The 22,574-nt window shown below is 34.4% G+C and overlaps 1 protein-coding gene across 4 annotated transcripts in view; it reads left to right on the plus strand.

Moving 5' to 3' along the window:
• The window catches only part of EPHA6 (EPH receptor A6), a gene marked incomplete at its 5' end in the record, with an annotated part of 855,070 nt that overhangs the window by 352,075 nt on the left and 480,421 nt on the right, over window positions 1–22,574 (plus strand). For all 4 annotated transcript variants that reach the window (XM_082840129.1, XM_082840131.1, XM_082840130.1 and 1 more), the window contains one exon: window positions 11,252–11,587. In XM_082840129.1, the coding sequence (XP_082696255.1) occupies window positions 11,252–11,587 (336 nt within the window). The remainder of the gene's footprint in view (window positions 1–11,251; window positions 11,588–22,574) is intronic.

The raw sequence follows: 22,574 nt of genomic DNA on the forward strand, positions 1-22,574 counted from the left end.
TCATACAAGTGATTTGATTCTAGGACCTCAAGACATCTTTCCCTGCTCCTTAGCACTGTCATCAAAACAACAGCAACCCTTAAGTTTCTGGTACAACAAAGCATGTGACTTCACCATTAACAGTTTTATAATTTCTTTGCATTTTCACTGTAGAGATAGGTGTTTTTTTAAATTTCATAATCTTGAGACATATAATATACATGATATAATCACATAAATATTTTCATTAAGATTTTATTTTTAGAGCAGTTTTAGGTTAAGAACAAAATTAAGAGAAAGTATAGAAATTTCCCATATACCTCCCTCCTCCCAACCCAGACATGCATAGCCTTCCCATTATCAACATCCTCCACCAGAATTGTACATTATATTTGATGAACCTGTATTAACACATCATAGTCACCCAAAGTCTATAGTTTACACTAGGGTTCACTATTGGTGTTGTACATTCTTTGGGTTTGGACAAATGTGTCATGACATGTATCAATCATAGTAGTATCATACACAGGATTTTCAGTGTCCTAAAATCCTCTGGGCCTATATTCATCCTTTCCTCCTACCAACTCATGGCAACCACTTATTTTTGTGCTGTATCCATATATATATATATGTTATATAATTTGAATCATATAGTAGAAGATTTCAGATTGGCTTCTTTCCCTTAGTAATATGCAGTTAGGATTCTTCCATGTCTTTTCAAGGCTGGATAGCTCATCTATTTTTAGTGCTGAATAATATTTCATTGTCTGGATATACCACAGTTTGTTTATCCATTTACCTATTAAGGGACAGCTTGATTATTTTCCAGTTTCAGCAATTATGAATAAACTGCTATAAATATGCCTGTGCAGGTTTTTGGGTGGACATAAGTTTTCAACTCCTTTGAGTAAATACCTAGCAGTGTGATTGCTGAATCATATGGTAAGAATATGTTTAATTCTGTAAGAAACCACCAAACCGTACTATTCTGCATTCCTACAGTGAATGAGAGTTCCTGTTGCTACACATCCTCGTCAGCATTTAATGTTATCAGTGTTCTGGATTTTGGTTGTTTCTAATAGGTGTGTAGTGGTACATCATTGTTGTTTCAATTTGCATTTTCTTGATGGCACGATGCGGGGCATCTTTTCATATGCTTTTCATATGCTTATTTTCCATCAGTATATCTTCTTTGATGAGGTGTACACATAAAGATTTTTAGTGGTTTCAAATGGCTACAGTTTAAAAAAAAGATGTCTCATAATCAAAGCTAATCCCTCAAATATTGGCTGTGGAGGGGTGATCAAATCCTTCCATCTATTGGGCTGGGCTATTATTGTTAACTTCCTCTTTTGATTTTTTGTTTCCACTATTCCTTCCTCACCACCTATAAGTGTACTCAAACTTCTATCATTAAATAATGTTCCCAGTCCAATAGTTTTTCTCCCAAAACAAGTACCTTGAAAAAGCAGTCTTCATCGGCTATGGCTACTTCTTCACACACTTTTAATTTACTTTTTACTCTACTACATTCAGATTTTTGCTCTTCACTCTCCTGCAATCATGTTTTTCTTTGTGTGAACTGTGTGAGAAAATAAACTGTTTAAGAAAAATTCACCAATGATCTTATTTGCCATATTGTGTTAGAAACATTTTTGTCTTGTTATTCATGACATTTAACTCTGTTGATCTCTTCCTTTTTCTTGAAACTATTTGTTCTCTTTTATTCTGAGACTTTGCAATCTCCCCTTTACCCACTTAATTTTCTGAACATCGTGTTTGTTACCATGGATAATTTCTCTTCTTTTGCTCAACTGTTAAATACTAATTTTTCTCATGCTTCTTTCTTAGCTTTCTTGTCTCATCACATGTTCTTAATCTCATGGCTTCAACTAGCACCTGTAAATAGATGATGCCTATATTTTTATCCATATCCCAATCTCCTCTCTTAAGGTCCAAATTCACCTAGCCAACTCATTACGGGATCTGACAACCTGTGTGTCCCACAGAAACCTGCCCACATCTCAAATCTTGTATCATACCATACTCTCCTTGGTTACTAAACTCATGAACTTCCATGATGCTGTACTTGTTCTCATCCTTAATGCCAGCAGTTTCCTCTACTTGAAGTGCTCTCCCTTTAGGTCCTCTTATGGTTGTTTTCTTTTTGGCAGTCAGGCTCAAATGTCAATTCTTAGGACAGGCATTTCCTGATCACCTGTTCAAAAATAGAATCCCTCCCAGTTACTCTTTTTTGTATCATATATTTTATTTTTTATGCATTATGTCACTCTTTGAAAAGATCTGATTTATTTTTACACTCACTTCCTTGTTTATTGTCATTCTACCCATAGTAGATTACAAGGGGATCATGAATGTTCTTTCTTTACTGTGTCTCCAGCACTAATAATAGTACCTGGCAGATACTAGGCACAAAGTAAATATCTGCTCATCCATCCCAGCTTGTTTCCTTATCCTGGTGAATCCTCATCTACCCATGCATCCAAGCAAGAAAGCTTAGAATCATTACCCCTGTCCCTACCCTTGACGTGTCCAAGTAGTCACAAGACTTGTCAGTTTTACTTCTTAGTATTCCTTCTGTCCATTCCTTCATATCAACTCCTGGTCCTTTCCTTTTTTCTTAAGGCCCTCAACTCTTTCTTGGGCTAATTTAATAATATTTTGGCAAGTCTCCTTCATTTAGTCTTCCATCCCTCCAAATATTCCAAACTATTAGAAAATATTATTTTTAAACGAAAACAAAACCTTGATCATATTACCACTTCCTCTGCATAACATCTTTCAAAGCCCAACACCTATTTGCCAAAATTGTAAGAGTCAATCCAAGAACATCCAAAGTCCAGCCCTGGCCTCTTTCTCCATCTCTAATTTTAACTATATTAGGATCTCTCAAACAGTCCTAATATCCAGTTATACCAGCAACATACTTGTAAGTTTGGATTGTCTTGATTTTTAAAACATTGTTTTAAAAATCAAAAATGAATGTTTTTTAAAACATTCATTGTGCTTCTCTTACATGAACTGCAAAGTATATTAAAGAAATTAAGAATAAGAAATTTAAAATGAAATGCTGAAGTGTTTTCTCTATTATCTTAATCTACTTCATAAACTCTTAATTTTATTTCTCAGGTGACTCATTAATGTATGTTCTGTGCTTTAAAGGATGAGCCGTGGAGGACACTCCACAATATCATCTCTTGGTCAATTAGGGCTGCCTCTGAGAGCAGTTCAGAGCACAGGAGACCCTGCTGCCTGCCAAGAAGTCTGTTATCAAAATAACTGTCTAAGGCTTTTCTAGGCCAGAAGGGAAAAATGCTCACTAAGGTTGAAGAAACAAAGGACTATAGGAGTTACTAAGAAAGTACTTGTCAAGCAAGAAAGGCAGAGAGCATGAAAGGACTGAGAGAAATGAAGTGAGGGTCTAATATACGGATGCATAAAAAGTTAGACAAATGTAATTCCACACTCATCGCATTTTCACTTTGATGTTTCTCGTGTTTAAATCAATAGGAGGATTTTTTTTTAGTTACTGAACAGGTGCTGGAAGATTAACACATTCAACGAACATTTGTGCTGCCTACTTAGAAAAGTTCAAAACATAAAATGCAAATCATATATATGGGTAATTCCTTTGCACATCATTAAGGATTTCACTTTTCTTGGTCATCTAAATATGTAGTCAAGTACCTTGAGTAAAACGGTTTCTTCCAATTTCATTCTTAATACATAGGCAAATACCATGTCTTTTTATCTTTATATTTGGTATACAGTGACAGTGGTTGGAATGAAAGTGTAAAAGTTGAATTTATTTTTGCTCTAAGGTTAACATTGTAAAACATGGCTTCTTTATTTCTGGAATGATTGGCCATTTAAGAAAGTCATTATTCTCTCACTCTTACTTTGAATAGAACCAATATTGTGTTGAGATGCATCAGGAAAGGTGTTCTTCCCCATTTCATCTGCTACTCAGGTCCTCCACTCTGGGTGGGTATAGGATGCTCCTATACAGATACCCCTGCTCTACTTGCTATCTTTTCTTTTTTTGCCCCATCGCTTTCGTTTCGCTTTCGCTTTCTCTTTCTCTTTCTCTTCCTCTCTTTCTCTCTATCTCTCTCCCCTAAGCTTCTTGTGCATAGAAAAAAAACATTCTGGTTCCTTGCTTTTCTGTCTCACAACTGAAAAAACAAAAGCGCAGCTGATTGCTTAGGTGACTGATTGTAAACACAAGGTAGCAGCCACAATTTTACAGAAGCCAGAATGGGAGATATTGCATAAATGGATTTATTACCTTTAACAGGCTGTGTTATACTCTAGACTTGTTCTCATTATAGAAAATAACTCTAAATATTTACTTTATGTATGGCAGTGGTATATTTTTAAAATTAAAATGATCCTTATATTATAGGATAGATACCTGTATGTAATGAATCCCTTCCCTAATACAGATCACTGATGTAAGATGTCACTCGAGCTTCATGGAGTTTCCTAAACATAAATACTTTAATTTTTATTTCAGGCAAGGTTCTTTTACCAAATTACCTGGGAGAGGTTCCTCCATAGGAAGCGATATTAAGTGGTTATTCTGCTGATGCTGAAGAATTGATTTACCACTTGCTACCAGGGCAAATCTGTTCTTGGCATCTACAGTTGGAACTCAGAGAGAATTGTCCCATTTAATATCATCTACTTGTACACAACAGACCACTTACCATGACTAATCCATAATTGGAAAAAGAACATTTATAATTATCCCTACAGTGCTATGCCTTTTGAGAAAGATTTATTAATTGGCTTTAATCTATTCATTTATTGCTTTGCTTTTCCCTCCCAAAATATGACAGTGCTTAGTCTCATCATATTTCTCTTATTTCTAATGAGTATTTAATTAAAAATAACTGACTCAGACACAGAAAGGGCTGTATGTAGGTGTGCAAGATTTTTTTCTTCGTGATATTTAGCAAAATTGGATGATTTTTTACTCAAAACGCCCAAGCGCAGGCTGCTCATGATTTCATTTGTGTTTTAGTGTGCTTTTATTATGAATGTGGTTTTGCCGTTTAACTCTTGACCTACAAAATTATAGCATATTTCTGTAGTTTTTAGAATTAGTTATTCTATGGGTTTATATTGAAGATTTTTTCTGCATCGATGAAAATAGTTGATAACTGTTTTTTTTGAATTTTCCCAAGGTAAAATTATGTCCACGCTCTATGGCATAGAAATTTGGAGCCACAAATGCTTATTTTTCAAGTTTTGAGTGTCTATGGAACTGTATTTTGAGAAGCTTTTATTCCTTCCCAATGAGATATGGGTGGCTGTCCATTTTGCTATGGGTTTTTATTAGTTAATACCAGTTTTCATAATATAAACATCCCCTTCCACTTCTTACATGATTTTCAAGTCACATGGTTCTCTCTTGAATCAATAACACTGGATTCTTGCAAACATTATAACCTTGAACTCTCTGCTCTCCAATATTTTTCAAAATTTGCACTATGTGACAAATAATTCTTGTAGGGTTGCACAAAACTATGCATTCTATTCATCTTAGTTAAAGCACATGCCACCTTTGGATCAAGCTAGACCAGAATAGACCTGTATACAAGAATACATATATTTCACTGCAATATGTACATTTGGTAAGCACCAGTCACCTTTTCTATAAAACGGGGATATAATTAACTACCTTACAGGTTTATTGTGATAATTGAATGAAATAAATCATGTGAAATATTAACTACACTCCTTAGAACAAAAAGTGCTAAAAAATTTTGGTTATATATTTTTGAATACATGCCTACAATGTATAAAAGTAGTCAGCTCTGCCTGAGGACAATGGGAAGGTGTCACAAAGGAGGTAAACACCTAAATCAGAACATGAAGGATGAGTAGGAATTTTCCACAGAGCAAAAAAAAGTAAGGGAACAGTATGTGCAAAGGCATTGAGATGCAGCAAAAGGGAGAAAGAGGGTAAGGGATGGGCCTAGTTATAAAGACAAATGTAGATGAGGTTGAGAGATTTAGATTTTATTCTGGAAGTGAATGGTATTTAGTCTATTAGATTTCTTTTTTTATTTTTGTTTCCTTTAACTATGAGTCTTAGAAATGAGGGAAAATGTAGCAAGAATTATCTAAGTCTTCATTCACGGTATTATGAAAACACTAATGGACAAGTCTTAATTTTAGACATCAATTTAGTTACTGAAGTAAGTACAATAATATTGAAAAAAATGAGAATATGTAGAATTCAGAGGATTTGAAGTGCACATGTTTCTGTATCTTCAGCAGTATTTATCTTGAAGGTTTAATTGTCAGTTACTCTTCCGTAAATATTTTTAAATGCTTTAAGGTAACATTATTAAAAGAAATCTGTTGTAGGAAGGCAATAAATTGCTCTCTAATTTGTGTGTTTTGAAAATTTGCATTTGACAGTACTCTCTAAGCAAAGCACTATAAAACATTTTCCTATTTATAGGATGAATACATTGTGACAGAAAATGTGATAGAAAAAAAAAATCTAAACATAAAAAGACCTAGGTATCATCCTACCACTAATACATTTCATGACCTTGACATAATTACAAAACTTTCCTGGGCCTCATTTCTTTATCTGAATAAATTGATTTAGTTCCTTCCCTGTGGTGAGCTTGAAGCCCCAGTTTTGTGATTATTCATCATCCATTTCCAAATATACAAACATTTTATGAACAAAACATTGATAGAGCACATAGTGGTTTAGATACGAATACAAAATTTTGTTTACAGGGCTCCTATTGAATACCTTTTTCAAAGATTATATAGGAAGGATATTAGATTAATAAATAATATAGATAAAGTTAGATAAAGATAGATAAAGTTAAAATTGATAGTGATAGTGCAGAGAATGAAATGACTTTTAGAGTTTTAAATTATGTCTATATGCAGATCTGACAACTGATATTTTTAGTACATTATTAAAGTTTGGAGATGTACTTTTTCATTTATTCATGTAATTTACTCCTTTGCAAAACATTTGCCTAAACATCTCTAGATGATTTTATATATATATATTCTGATGTTCTCTTTGACATAGGTAAACATAGAAATATTTTTCTCTCATTTGTAAACTCAGATGTAAATAATATGCTTTTTCTTAGGAAACTGTACTATAAAGTCTTGGTAGTCATTAAGTTAACAAACACATTTTTAAAAAATATTTATTTATTTGGCTGTGCTGAATCTTAGTTGTGGCTTGTGGGATCTAGTTCCCTGACCAGGGGTCAAACCCGGGCCCACTGCTTTGGGAGCGTGGAGTCTTAGCCACACGACCACCAGGGAAGTCCCCAACAAACACACTTAAATTATTGCCAGGTAGTAAGTTAAGAACTGGAAAATATAGTTTAATAAAGTTTAATAGGCAATAGCCTTTAATGATTTTCAGTTATTTGGATCAAATTTTCATCGTTCTTAAGGTTAAAAAATGCATCTGTAAGCCACAATTAGCTATAGAGTTAATGGGTGAATGAATAGTCACTCTTCAGTTAATATGAAAAAGACCCCTGTTTATTTATGAGTTAATATATTTCTGTAATTATAAGCATAAAATATGAAATCTACAGCAAAGTATGTAGTAACTGAAATGTGACCCCTAAGTTTGCTCTCCTTCAGTGTCAACCTTTATTTAAAGGGTGTTCTGCAGAATGCTAGTATTCCTTCATATGCTTCTTAGAAAATAACATTCCATGAATAAACGTTTGGGAAATGTTGGAGTCAACAAAGTGAAGCAAATTGTGTTTCTTTTGTTTCAGCGTCAATCTGCCAGAGGAATCTTAATTTGAGCACTGAACTCATTTTTTTTGTGGTATCTCATGGGACTAGAGATATTATGTATGATGTATTTTGGGAAATATAGTTCTGTTTAAAACATTTTCCATAAAGAAAAAATTTAAATTAAATTTAAAAAATTGGGGCTTCCCTGGTGGCGCAGTGGTTGGGAGTCCGCCTGCCGATGCAGGGGACATGGGTTCGTGCCCCGGTCCGGGAAGATCCCGCATGCCGTGGAGTGGCTGGGCCCATGAGCCATGGCCGCTGAGCCTGCGTGTCCGGAGCCTGTGCTCCGCAACGGGAGAGGCCACAACAGTGAGAGGCCCGCATACCAAAAGAAAAATAAAATAAAATAAAAAAAATTGTAGCTCACCTGGCCTCTGCTACTCTGAGAGGAAGATGGGGACTGCATGGCCAGATGCTCTTCTGGGGAGGGACAGGACCTCACTGCCACAAGCTTCTCATAAGTCTACTATTAGAGCACTATTTCTTTATTCTTTAAATGTGTAAAGGGGAAATCTAAATTGAAGCCAAAAAAAAAAGAAGTTTGAAAGTGTGTTTTTTTAATAGAAATAAAATTGTAGTTTTTATTTAAGTTTATTACATGATGGGCTAGAAAAACAGCTAGCTGCAAATTAGGATAATTGTCCTTTTCTTATGAGGTTGGTTTGGAGGGGGTAGTGTGGAGATAGCTTTTTTCTATGTGAAGTACGTGTTTCCTTTAAAGAAAAAAAAATCAACATAAGAAAATCTCTGAGAGTTTTCAGTACAGATGTCTCCAAAAGAGTTATTGCTGCCAAGATTTTTTTTCCTTGGGTGTCACATAATCTTTGTATAATTTATAAATGATAACAAAGCAGTCAGGCCACATTCATAAAAGCTTAGTGACACATAATTTAGTTGAATCTGAGGATTAGAATTAATTGTCTCTCTTTGTTCTAAGTTCTAAATCTTAGTAAATGATTCATGCATGTCATTACAGCTTAATATTTGCATGAAATCACAGTTTAGCTAGCATAATTTAACAGCAATTAAAAAGCTATTTAATTGTCATGCTAATTGGTCTGAGAGCCCTTGAGGAAGAAGGGTGTCTGCCGTTTTTATTTAAGTATCTCTAGGCGGACAGTCATATACTTGCAGACACCCATAACATAATTGATAACATTCTTCCTGTTCTTGGAAATGTAAGTGAATAATAATTCATGTTTTTCCATTATAAATAAGAGAAAAGAACAACAATATGAATATGTCATTCTGTAGGAAGACATTATTATGATAATGATAATGAATCTTTATCTCCTAGCCATGAGTCTAGGTTGGAGGTAAAGAACTATGCCTATCCCTGTGCTCTAGTTTTTAATCCCTTCCATATTTTCCTTTCTGAAGGTAGACGTTTCTTAACTCTCTGGAACATGAAATGTACATATAGGTGTCTGAGTCCTACCCATTAGGTTGCTGATATCAGGATCCAGCAAAATGAAAAAGGAAAATGTAACACTTCTTAATATCTCAAAGCCAATACACAATCATATAGATTTAGGAGTGATGTTATGCTGCTCTAACAGTATATAACAGATCTTGCTACTGAGTCCTCTGTACTCATTTAGACCATTCCCCACACTGCAGCCAGAATGCTGTTTTTGAAACACATCACTTCTGTAGATAGAATCTGTTAGTTTCTTCCTGTTAAGTATAGAAACATATTCAGACTCATTCCAATGAGCCAGCAGTCTGGCATTATCCAACCCCTTCCTGTTCCTTAAAACTCACTTCTTGCTTCCTCCTTCCGCATTCTAGCCACAGTGATCTTCTGACAGTTCCATGACTATTTTAAAATCTTTTTTGACTAAAGAGCCACACATCTTCTACCTCTAATATTCTTCCCACCCCTCTGAACATCTTCCACATCACCTATATTAGGCCTTCTCAGAATGTTTCTCAGGTTATTTCAGCTCCTTTCCTTTTGATTTCTGTAACTGCACTTACTATAATTTGAATTTTATTCTTCTGTTTGTGTGTGTGTATTTGTGTTTATCTAGCCATTCAGCTAAAATGTTAATAACAAGAAAGCAGAAATAACTTTTATCACATTCATGCTGTAAGCCCAAGATCTAGCAGAATATCTGGCACACATAGTAGTCACTAAAAATATATATATTTAATGAATGAATGACCATATCTTGAAATCCAAAAGAAGCTTCTATCAAAAATTTAATTTCTTTCTATGGAGAGAATGTCACAGAGAATTCTTTCCCTCCTTCTAAGCAAATTTTCTTGATAGCAGCAATTTAAAGAACTGTTTAGATTTCTTAAAACTAAGCTTTTTAAAATGTGGCAGGAATGTTAATTAGTTATTTATACAATAAATTATTTTTCAAAATATCTGTCATAAGCACAGTCTCTTACAGAAAGGATTCTATGGTATTTCACAACATAGTACATAGCACAGTGCCAGGCACCGAGTAGACCTTCAGTTAATATTTGTTCAGTGAATGATATGAAACTGAGGTTTGAAGGACTCGGATAAGTGTAAAAGATTATTGACACAATTTTAAGAAAAGGCTGGAATAGTTAAAGGATATAAATACTCTATGCAGTGTGATCCGTATGGAAAAATAATGAGAAAAAAGAGAGCAGATGCTCGTCCACCATCCATGAGAAACATGGTTTGTGCACTCTTGATGACAAATAAGAGGATTGTGTGGGTCTCTTTATAAGCTTCTAAGGACACACTTACATATGTTTAGTAAAGTTAATCTAAATAAAAGTCTAGGTACCTTTTCTTATGTATACCCGCTTTTATCCCTTCCGTATAGTGCTTTTGTCCCATGAAATTGGCAGGACCTAGTAAAAGCCTTTATGCTGCCTCCAGTTTCCCTTCCTCTTCCCCTTCTTCCAAACTGTCTGTCCACCCTGAGTTTATGGCCATTTATTCTCAGCGTGTGAGAAAAAGATTCTTAGAGAGATTGTCCAGAAAAATGAATGCGAGTTTTACTTATACATCAAGCATAGTTTGAGGACTGAAAGACTGAACACAGCATGTTTTATATATGCATGTTACTATTTTTTCAAAATTTTAAAATGATGATGTAATTATTAAGATGTATTTAAAACCATCACATAATTTAAAATAATGTTTTGTTATATATTTTCAGTCAACAAATTTAAAAAGTATAATTACTATCTTTTGGAGATCTGTGGCTTTTGATATTAAATATTGAAATTCATATACCAAAAGTTAAGATATAGACCATCTTCACCCCTAAGACTCCACTCTTACTAGACTAACTCAGATATTTTTAACCATATTTCTTTATGGTTTCCATCAGAAGAAAGAGCTCAAACTAATATAAAAGACAAGCAAGTGTTTATTGATGACATTTTCAAGTTAGCACCATAATTCATTGTCCTACACATGTACATTTGTTTTTTTAATTGCTTTCTCTAGGGCCACCTTCAGCTCCTAGGAATGTGGTTTTTAACATCAATGAAACGGCCCTTATTTTGGAATGGAGCCCACCAAGTGACACAGGAGGGAGAAAAGATCTCACATACAGTGTAATCTGTAAGAAATGTGGCTTAGACACCAGCCAGTGTGAGGACTGTGGTGGAGGACTCCGCTTCATCCCAAGACATACTGGCCTGATCAACAATTCCGTGATAGTACTTGACTTTGTGCCTCACGTGAATTACACCTTTGAAATAGAAGCCATGAATGGAGTTTCTGAGTTGAGTTTTTCTCCCAAGCCATTCACAGCTATTACAGTGACCACGAATCAAGATGGTAAGTTCCACTGTTGTTCTCTCAAAACTTATCTATAATTCCCTTTTGATGCTTAATATCCCTGGTGGACCTATATTCACTGAGGTGCAATTGTACACTCTATACATTACAGGGGTGATTTTCTGGTTGTTGTTCTTATTGTTTCCCAAGGTGCAGAAAGATATTTTTGATATTACTTCTTAGTAGTAATGGTCAATTAGATATAAAGCTTCTCTTTAATATCTATGCATTTATGTTTTTGATATAATCCTTTACTAACATATCTTAAGAGCAAGTCCATATTACTTACCAACAAACATCAGACATAAATAAGATGTTGCTACATGAATTGAAATTCAGTTGCCGTACTTATGCAGCCATCTCTTTTCCATGTCAGATAAGCAAATAGTAAGAATTTATGCTAATTATAATTCATATCTATATTGTAAAAACAATGCAGCCAGCAAGCCTAACCATAATCCACTCCTAAAAGAAACAGCAAAAAATATCCAGAAATGTGTCTAAATGCTGCTGTTTAGGTGCAGTTTTGTGTAAAAAATAGTTAAACTGTCTTTTTTAAAAACTCCAGTTGCCTTCAGCTAAATAGTCCCTTTTAACACTACAGGTTTTTACTGCAATGTAGTTAGGCATGAATAGGCCTATGATTTTTTTAAATATATATTCTCTTTAATTCCCCCCATAATGTAATTTATCACAAAGCATGATACAGGAAAAGCTTCAAAGATTTTAAAAACTCCCTTTGAGAAGCATTCATAAATTATGTTGATACAGAAGTGATTGTCTTATAGAAGAAAGTATTGTTTTATATGTTTTATACTATTCTTTTACACTATATTCGTTTGCTAGGTCTGCTATAACAAATGCCACAGACTACGTGGTGTAAACAACAGAAATTTAATTTCTTATTGTTCTAGAGACCAGAAGTCCAAGATTAAGGTATCAGCAGAGTTGATTTCATTCTAAATCCTTTCTCCTTGGATTGTAGATATCCATTTTTCCCTGTGTCTTCATATGTTCTTTCCTATGTGCATGTCTCTGTCATAATCTCTTCTTGTAAGGATACTATCATGACAGATTAAATCCCACCCATATGACCTCATTTTACCTTAATTTCATCTTTAAGGGACCTATCTCCAAATCCAGTCACATGCTAAATTCAACATATGGATTTTAGGGGATGCAGTTCGGCCCATATCATGCATTAAGGCAGCTATGGTGATATTTAAAGTAGAAATATATATAAGATGTTGGAATACTATTCAGCAATAAAAAGGAACAAACTAGTGATACACACAACTTGGATAAACTTTAAGGGCACTATGCTGAGTGAAAAAAACCAATCTCAAAAGGATACATACTGTATAATTCACTTACATAACATTCTTGAAATAACATAATTGTAGAGATGGAGAATAGATTCTTGGTGGACAAGGGTTAGGGCTTAGGGAGAGAGGGATTGGCTATGAAGGGGTAGCAGGAGGGAGCCTTGCAGTAATAATATAGTTATGTATTTTGATTATGGTGGTAGTTACATGAAGTTAGATATGTGATAAATTGCAAAGAGCTACACGCACGACATGCATGCATGCACACACACATGAGCTCTATGGATTTTCTCAATGTCAGTTTTGATGTTGCACTTTAGTTATTGCAAGTAGTTAGCATTGGGGGAGGCTGGGTAAAGGGTGTATGGGACCTTACCATACATTTTTTTGACAAATATCTGTGAATCTATAATTATTGCAAAATAAAAAGTGAAAAAAACACTGCTAAACCTATAAAGTATACAGGAAGAAAACTTAAATATTCTACTAAAAACATATTTGAAGTGGATGTGACTATTTTATTCAAAATAATATATATAAGTTCACTTTGCTGATAATCTTCAGAAATGCATCTAATAAATAAAGCAAAGCCAAATAATACTGTAGAATCACCATTTTTATATTTACTATATAATATTCCTCTTCATCTAGCAAACTGCTCCACGTCATAGAATTTGCTTTATGATGGTTCAAAATGTAATTCTTGTTTTCTCTTTTTTTTCTTCTTTCCCATAGTGTCAACAAAATCTTGTCAGATGTGTCTTCAGCATAAAACAGATAGGGTCTTCTGTTTCTCTCTGCATTAGCAGATTATTTCTAAGACTTTTTTCTGCCACTTGATTAAAAAAACTATAATCCAGTACAACTGTTCTAACTATAGGGTATAAATAATTAAGTTTGGGAATAAAAACAATATATCACTTTAAATAAAATATATATGTAAATATGTTTACATAATTTCATACATTATACACATAGCAGTCTTTCAGGATTAGAAGAGAGTTCATTTAGGCTATTTTTCTAATTTAGCAGAAGGGCAGGATACGAACTATTTCCCACTTTGAAAATGAGAGAATTTATTAAAAGTGTATTGTTATAAGGACAGAAATTATACAAAGCATGAAACAAGGTACAGTATCCATATATTGAGGCTATGCATTCTGGTAGGGGACAGTATTATTAAATAATCCTCCCCAGTAAATTTATTTTTGAGAAGAATATTGAGAAACAATTATTGTTCATTTAATTCAACTTTGTTTTAGTTGTAAATTATAATGAAAATCAAAATATATTTAAATTTTGTTTGAAAAGTACATCAAGGTCCTAAACTGAGCTAAAATATTGCCACATATATGCTTTATAAAATATTATGACCAGTCTTACACGTATAAGCCACTTATCTCCATGTCATAATTTTGAGAGGCACCAAGAAGGTCTTCTCTTCTTGTGTCTGAAATTCTGATGTTAGAAAATCATACTTTTAAAAATGCAGATATTCCAGTCAAGGGTAACATTATGAAATAATTCAATCTGTGCATGTATCCATTACTCTCTTCATATCAGAAGGGGTCAGATCCTAGTGTTGGGTAAAAGGAGCTTATAGAAACTGGAGTGTCCCAGAACCAGACTTGAGCTGTCATCATTGTGTGCCAGCTTTAATAAGATAACAGTGTTACTGTTGCAGATAGAGGGAGGGATTTGCCATCATTCTACTTGGGTATCTTTGGAAATTCTCTTTGAAGTGACTCAAGAGGCACTGTCCAAAGTTACAGGGTAACACATTACAATTTTGTTGGACTGAGGGGACCACAGTAAATTATTTGTCTCATTATCTGTAGGTTACATATCATTGTTTTCACACTAAAATAGAAAAGTGATATGAGCTATTAATAAGCCTTTAATTTATTCAACACATGTATAGTGGTGAGCGAGCTTTTGTGAATTTTACACCCTGGTGGGGAGGCAGATAACAAATAATTTGACAAATACATAATTAGTACTGTGATAAGTCCCACCAAGGAGAAGCTCAGGGTGCTCTGAGAGCATGTATTATTCAGGTCTAGAGAATAAGGGCTGGTTTTCCTGAGGAAGCAGTATTAAATTAAGTTCTGTTCTGAGAGATGAGTAGAATATGAGTAGGCCACGTGAAGCCAGGAGAAGGGAAAGAATGCTGAGTAGAAGGAACCAAGCAAAGGTTGAGCAACTGAGGGATTAGGCCCTGATGACTAATGGACCCAAGAACATCTAACAAGTTGATACATTGCAGAGGTACAACAGGATTTGGGGAAGGACCTGAAGATTTAACTAACATTTGGAGAAATGAGTTGGTGTCTACAAAATAGCCAAGACAAGTTAGGGGAACAACCATTTAGCAGAAGATGCTGATATATCATCAGGGCCAGAGGTAGGGAAAAAGAAAATCAGCAGAATAATAATATTGTACATGAGGCAACCTCGTACAAATAGGAAATAAAATAATAGAGACTGAAAAATATAGACAGTTGCATTAATTATGATTTTACTATTCTGTGCACAGCGTGGAACGTGAGGGTAAAGAGGAAGTTTGCGTCAAATTACCTTTTCTTTCATGTAGTTGATTATATGTATATGTCTTTTCTCATACTTAAGAAATATTAAGGAAACCCCATTAAACACCTTGACTTAATTGTTTGCTGTCTGCTTACAATTACAGAAATGTAAAAAAAAAAAAAAAAGAAATTTCCAAATCACTTAGACCCACTTAGCTGTAGTTAGGAAAAACATTCCTTGATTATCCTGATTCTAGTTGGATAAATAAGATTATAGATTTAAGACTGACTCTCATAATTAGAAATCTTTGCAATAAACCTTAATTAACTGACTTCTGCAATCCCTAAAAGCTTTTTTGCAACCTTCTATTTTGATAGTTTATTTAAATGGTCTTTAAAGGTGGTTCATTTAGAGAACAAAACAAGAAAGCAACACCTAGAAAACATTTGATTTTAATCCTCAGTGCATGATAGAAAAACTAAGCTGTGTAGTTTAGTAAAAGGAATTATTTAGGTCATAGACAGGAAAGGAAAATGTTAATCATGGATAGCCTGAAACAAATTGTGTTTGTAGATATCCTGACATGTGCAAAAACCTTTAGGGGCCATGTTCAAAGTGAAAGACATGCTAAGTTACAAACCAATTCTGCTGATATTTACTAAAGGGTCTTTAAAGCAATTATTGTCAGAAGCAGTTTGTACAGTCCTTCAGCTTCCTAAAATATATATTCAACACTCCTGTCTCTGCCAATGGGTGACTATTCTGTATAGGTCTTGCTTTAGGCTTACATTTTGATTGCAGATTTCATATATTTGCTCAGGTAGCAATAATTAATTGAACTAACATTGAAAATAGATTTAAATCAACAAAAGCCTCCATATATTTATAAACTTGAGATGTCTATTTGATTTACAGTTCACTGCATTCTGAAAATACAGTCTATTTCAAATAGCAACCTTTTGCACGTTGCTAGAGTAGGTAATTAGGGACATTATAAACATTCATTCATCTTTATATCTGTATTTTAATTTATTTTATGTCTGGATATTCCTCATAATCCTCACCGTGTTTTGAAAATTCTTGACAGTGTTTTGAAAATTCTTGACAGTGGATATTCTTTTTTCTAAAATCTGTGCAAGTCTACTCAAAGTATAAAAGTTTTAAATGCTTACTAAAAATATACTGAATATAAGCCAGTGGCATGATAAGTTAAAGAAAAAAAGCAATAACCGTAATTGAAGCTAAGAGTGATGCTATACTATTTGTATTTTACATATTTCTTAAACATAAGAAAATTATATATTCAAAAGCCACAGACACTTTATATTGAAGGATAAAATTTTCCTATCTTCTAGGAAAAGTGTTTTTCTTCTGAAAAGTGCACTGAATATTTTATGTAGGGAAGATAATTGAAATGTCAGTCTAGTTAATCACAACTAAATAACTTTATGGTCCAGCCAAATATTAAATTATGATAGAGTCTGGATGATTGTAAACTTTGTGTTTGGTCCTGGGAAACATCAAATTACTCCCAAGTTTAGTGTCTTTTTGTGGCATGCAACTTTTGAGTAAACGAATGGTATAGAAAAGGCTCTTGACCTTAGCAATGAGTTTCCTGAAGTTGGTAAATGGCTCAGCTCTTAGTCAAGAAGTGTAGAAATTGAACTGTTCCCAATCACTTGTGTACAATAACACACATGGTTCTCTCTCACCGGATCATAATCATATTTTTAATAGTTGCTTTTCTGACCAATGTGAAAGTTTCTTGAGAACAAGGATGTTGTGTTATTTGACTGAACATATCCTCAACCTACATTGACTATAACCTAATAAATCTCTGTTAACTGCATTAACAGATATTGGAGATGGTTTCAGTTAATCTTTCATTCATTAATTTATTTCATTCATTCAAAAATATTTATTGAATGTTTACTATCTGACAGAAACTGTTCAGTGTGCTAGAGATATAGCAATAAAGAAGTACAAACCGTTAATAGTGTCCCTCCGTTCAGGACATTATATTTTAGTGTCAAGAAGTGATATGTCCCGTGAAGAAAAACTAAACACAGTAAGAGGTTTGGAAGTGGTGGGGAAGGGGCATTTTGCATAGGAAAACCAAAAACACCTCTTTTGATATAATACCTGAGCGGATCATGAATTGAAGAGAAAACCCTGTGAATATATAAAAGAGTATTCCAGGCAGTGGGAATTAAAAGGGCAAAGCCTTAAATTTAACCAGGAATTTGTCTAGAAATTAACTGGGAAGTATTATTGCACATGTAATCTTTAGCATGTACTAAATTTCATGCTCCCTAAGTCCTGTGGTGCTGTTCTTATAGAATTTTTAATAAAAGATTTTAATCAACACTAAACCATCCTTTAATAGCAATCAAGGGGTTTTTTTGGTGATTGTACATTGCTAGAAAAATATGTTTAATCCTAAACTTGATTTTAAGCAGTTGGCTTTTAGAGTCATCAGCTGTTTCTCTGAGAAATTCTCATTTGTACATTTTTCAGGAAAGGTGACAAAGTGTTTTCTTTAGCATAAAGTAATAAGATCTTATTGCTATTTTGATGCCTCCACTACCACATTAACAATTTTAATGGCATTTCTCCATATAACTTGAAAAATTAGTAATAGAGATTGTTTAGTAAAATATTTTAAATCCTATAAAAATAAATCTGGTTAGCAGTGAAGATAAATGCATATGATCACATTTTGCATAATCTATGACTGTCATGATGTAAGGTTCTACTTTATGGTTGAGAACTGACTAGCACATTGATTGCTCATTTTCAATGCAATTCTTTGTTTTGAAAATGGGTGCCAATTTAATTTCCTTAACTAAACTCTGCCTGCATAACTTGACTGATTTGGATAACTGGATTATTGGATTCAAATGTGGTTGCTCTTAAAAACTAGGTTTTCATTTTGGGGGGATGTTTTCTAAAAGTCCCTTTTACTTCAAAGTAAATATTAATAAAGATTTTTTTTGAATAATGTGAGAATAAAACAAAGATTTTCAAGGTTGATAGATTATTCTAATTATTATTTAAAATGTGAAATGTCTTAATAAATAGTTTGTAAAGATTGAAAACTAATTGCTGACCTTTTAATCAGACTGAAATTCCATATAGCATCTTTAGATTAAGTAGCTTTTTTTCCTTCCATGTATTCCTCAGCACTTTTCTATTTGGTTTGGATTCTAAAACAGTTCCAGCTACATAATTTGTGGTACCCAGTGAAAAATGAAACTGCAGGACCCTTTGTTCAAAAAACAGAAAAAAAAGGGCCGTTAAAGGTACTAACATATAGAGGCTTTTCCTTCTGCAATTTCTGTCTCTCAACTTGTCATGGTGCTTTTTTAATTGCCATTTAATGTCCTTCTAAGTAAAGTAAAAGTAAATTTCAAATTATTAGCATAAACTTTACCATTCCTCTTTAATTGCTCACTGCTACTTTTAAATGTAAATATAAGAGCATTTAACTCATTTGTGAAATCATCGAAATCACAGTTCTTTTCCTAGAGTCCTGCACCACTCCCTATCCCCAGTACCCAAGGGTATCTCAAGCAGACCAGAGCAGACAAATGTAAGACAGACTCAAAAAGTTTGGAAAGAGGAAGAGAGGGTGTCCCCAGGCACTGATCCAGTCGAGAGGCCCTCCCTCTGCACAGGGATACTTGTAGGGTGATTGAGGAAACCTCCAGGTTCCCAGGGCTTCCAAACCCACAGTGGAAGGGAAAACCCTAAGGGTCTTTGAATCTCCTTCCCAGAAACTATTGGTTACCTGCATGGAGTGGATGAGAAGCTTGCCCCCACTAAAATATGGCCTCTGCAGAACAGAGACAGCCAACACACACATACACACACACACACACACACACACACACACACTCACTCACTCACTCACTCACTCACTCACTCCTCTACACTCCACTCTCCAGTGCTAGAGAGCCCTACCTAGACCCTTCTGTGCATATGCCCAGATCCCCACTAGAGACTGGAGACAACCCAGAAATGTGGTCCTCCCTCCTCAGAAGTTAACAGTCACTTAACCCAGGTGGAGAATGGCAGCAATCCGTGGGCAGTGCAGGGATTGGAAGACTGCTTGGCAGAGAGCAGGGGGGAAGACAGGGAAAACACATCCCCAGGAATGTGGGGAGGGTGGGTGGCCAGAAGCTGGACCTTGCCTAGAGCCGGGGCTTCAAGCTCCCAATGCACACTCCATTGTCCCATCAGACTTCACTTACAAAACATGAGTTAAAGATAATATTATTAAGAATTTCAAGATGGGGCTTCCCTGGTGGCGCAGTGGTTGAGAGTCCGCCTGCCGATGCAGGGGACACGGGTTCGTGCCCCGGTCCGGGAAGATCCCACATGCCGCGGAGCGGCTGGGCCCATGAGCCATGGCTGCTGGGCCTGCGCGTCCGAAGCCTGTTTTCTGCAACGGGGGAGGCGCCTCCACAGCAGTGTACCCGTGTACCGCAAAAAAAAAAAAAAAAAAAAAAGAATTTCAAGATGGCATTAGATGATCATTAAACCCTAAACAGGTTCAGGGAGCCATGCAACTGCGGTAGGCACACACTCTTGAAATCGGTCCTGAAAACGTTTTACAAAATAGTGATGTCGTTGTTTTTCCCATTTACCTCTATGTGTTAGTCAGCAAACAACTATAGTCAGTAACTATGATGTGCAAAGTACTGTGCTGTATGCCATGTAGTGAAAAATAGATGCATGTTTGAGTGTTTGAGACATGGTGTCTACTACAGAGCAGTCAACAGTCTTTCATTCTTTAAGATTCTTTAGAACTTAGCTAAAGAAAGACTAATTAAACGTACAATATCTGATTCAATACGCATTTGCAAGAAATGAGTGCCTGAAATATTACTTAGTACACAAGTCCTTAGAATATGTATAAAGTAATAAATGATTAAATAGTGATATGGCAGGTGGTGAATGTTGACATTTCACTTTTCTGTTTTTATGAAAGAGAGACTAGTTGTTTGGCCACGTATTTATTCTGTTATACAGTGAGCAAAGCTTTTAGTAATAAAAGATTAAAAACAAAAATAATGAAAGGTAGTTTCATAATTTGCCTAATGCTCTTCTAATTATTTTGCAATTTTAATAGACCTAAGGGTAGATTTCATAGCTATTGATACCTTTGTTCTCTGCTCTATATTGTTGTATTGAGTCATTTCCAAGGTGTACCCTGAGATAAAAGTGTTTTTTTCCTCAAAATAATTATGACATGACTCATTGAATTATTTGTATTCATCCTTTCAAATTGTTATCCAGCTTACATATTTCTTAAGTAATCTCTCATTAAAGCAAATAAATAGTATTCCAAGGGTGATAAATATATCTATAATATGTGAATAGAAATGTACTTTTCATTCCATTTTGTTTTGTCTTTAAAAAGCTTATTTTACTCATTTGCTGAATCACTAAATCTCTAAGATATGATTACCTTTTACTTTATAATGCCTGTGTGAATTGATGTCCTCTGTTTTTGACATCCTATTTCAAGGCTGTTTTATATAAATAGTGAATGATTGACTACTTTCTATGAGTTTTAGATTATATATATTTTTAAAAATTTTTATTTGTCTATTTATTTATTTTGGCTGCTTTGGGTCTTCGTTGCTGTGTGCGGGCTTTCTCTAGTTGTGTTGAACGGGGGCTACTCTTCAGTTGTGGTGCGCGGGCTTCTCATTGAGGTGGCTTCTCTTGTTGCAGAGCACGAGCTCTAGGCGCATGGGCTTTAGTTGTTGTGTCACGCAGGCTCAGTAGTTGTGGCTCGCGGGCTCTAGAGCACAGGCTCAGTAGTTGTGGCACATGGACTTATTTGCTCCGTGGCATTGGGATCTTCCCGGACCAGGGCTCGACCCATATCCCCTGCATTGGTAGGAAGATTCTTAACCACTGTGCCACCAGGGAAGTCCTTAGATTATATTTTGATAAGTTTTTTTTTGATAGTTATGTCCTATCTCATAATTTTAGGTTTTTAAATGTTTTTATTACTTTTTGTAAAGATAAATGTTGTTTAGTTGTAGATATGAATTGCACATTTAGATTTCTAGAAATTGAGAATAGGTTCCTCATTCTATTTTTATGAGAATAAATATTTCATGTGCTGACAGTTTTGAATATTTAAAATGTTCAACTGCTGTCTTTATTTAGCTGTTTTATCCAAAATGTGAGATACTTGTATTAAGAGCAGAACAATTAAACTCTATTTGAAGTTCTACTTAATTATATATTTAAATTTAAAGATAACTGACATGGAAAATTATGTCCTAAAAAAAACTGTTTTCCAACATCTGAATTTTATTAACCTAACTGCTGCCAGTTCATATTAGTTTTATACTTATAAGGTGACAATTTTCATATGCCTTAAAGGACCTCAAGAGAATGTAGACTTCAGCTACAAGTCATCAGGCAAGATGTTCTTATAAATGTTATAAGTAACATTATATAGATAAATATATTTTATATTATAAATAAATGTTATTTTATCCCATTTCAAAGATCTCTAAGAAAGAGCTCCAATTCTCTTGTATATTTTAACCGACTCTTTTAGGGTGGTCTTCCATGTATCTTGTCTAAAATCTTCCTTCTGCCTATTAGCCTATTTAAGAAGAAAATACAAAAAATAAATTGCACTTCAAGAGCTAGAAGTTCTTTCTCTGAATCATCACTCTTTGTAGATGGGAAGACCATCAGTAGAACATTCTATTAAGATTACTTCTACTTATTTATTTGTTAGAAATAATTTTTTTTAATTTTAATATAATGTAATTTTTATTCTAATTTTCTCAATAAAAGAAAGAATCCATAATGTTAGGCGAAATGCAAAAAGTAACCTAATTGCAATTAATTCTGATAGACCTTTTTTTATGATACAGCCTTGATATATCCACTTTCTTTACACCTGAAGAATTAGATAAAGTTTTTATGACCTTTTAAGTCCAAACTCCTCATTATTGTACTATAATCTAGAACTAACTATCTTTCTCTAAGCTTTTCTCTACAAATGTCCCAATTCTTTTCATTTCTCTTATTAATTTGAATTTTATTTTCTACTTCCATAAATTTTTCTTTTCTCCCTTGTGGTAGCTCACAGTCTC

Source organism: Leucopleurus acutus (assembly GCF_964270905.1).
Source record: "Leucopleurus acutus genome assembly, chromosome: 5".
Taxonomy (NCBI): domain Eukaryota; kingdom Metazoa; phylum Chordata; class Mammalia; order Artiodactyla; family Delphinidae; genus Leucopleurus; species Leucopleurus acutus.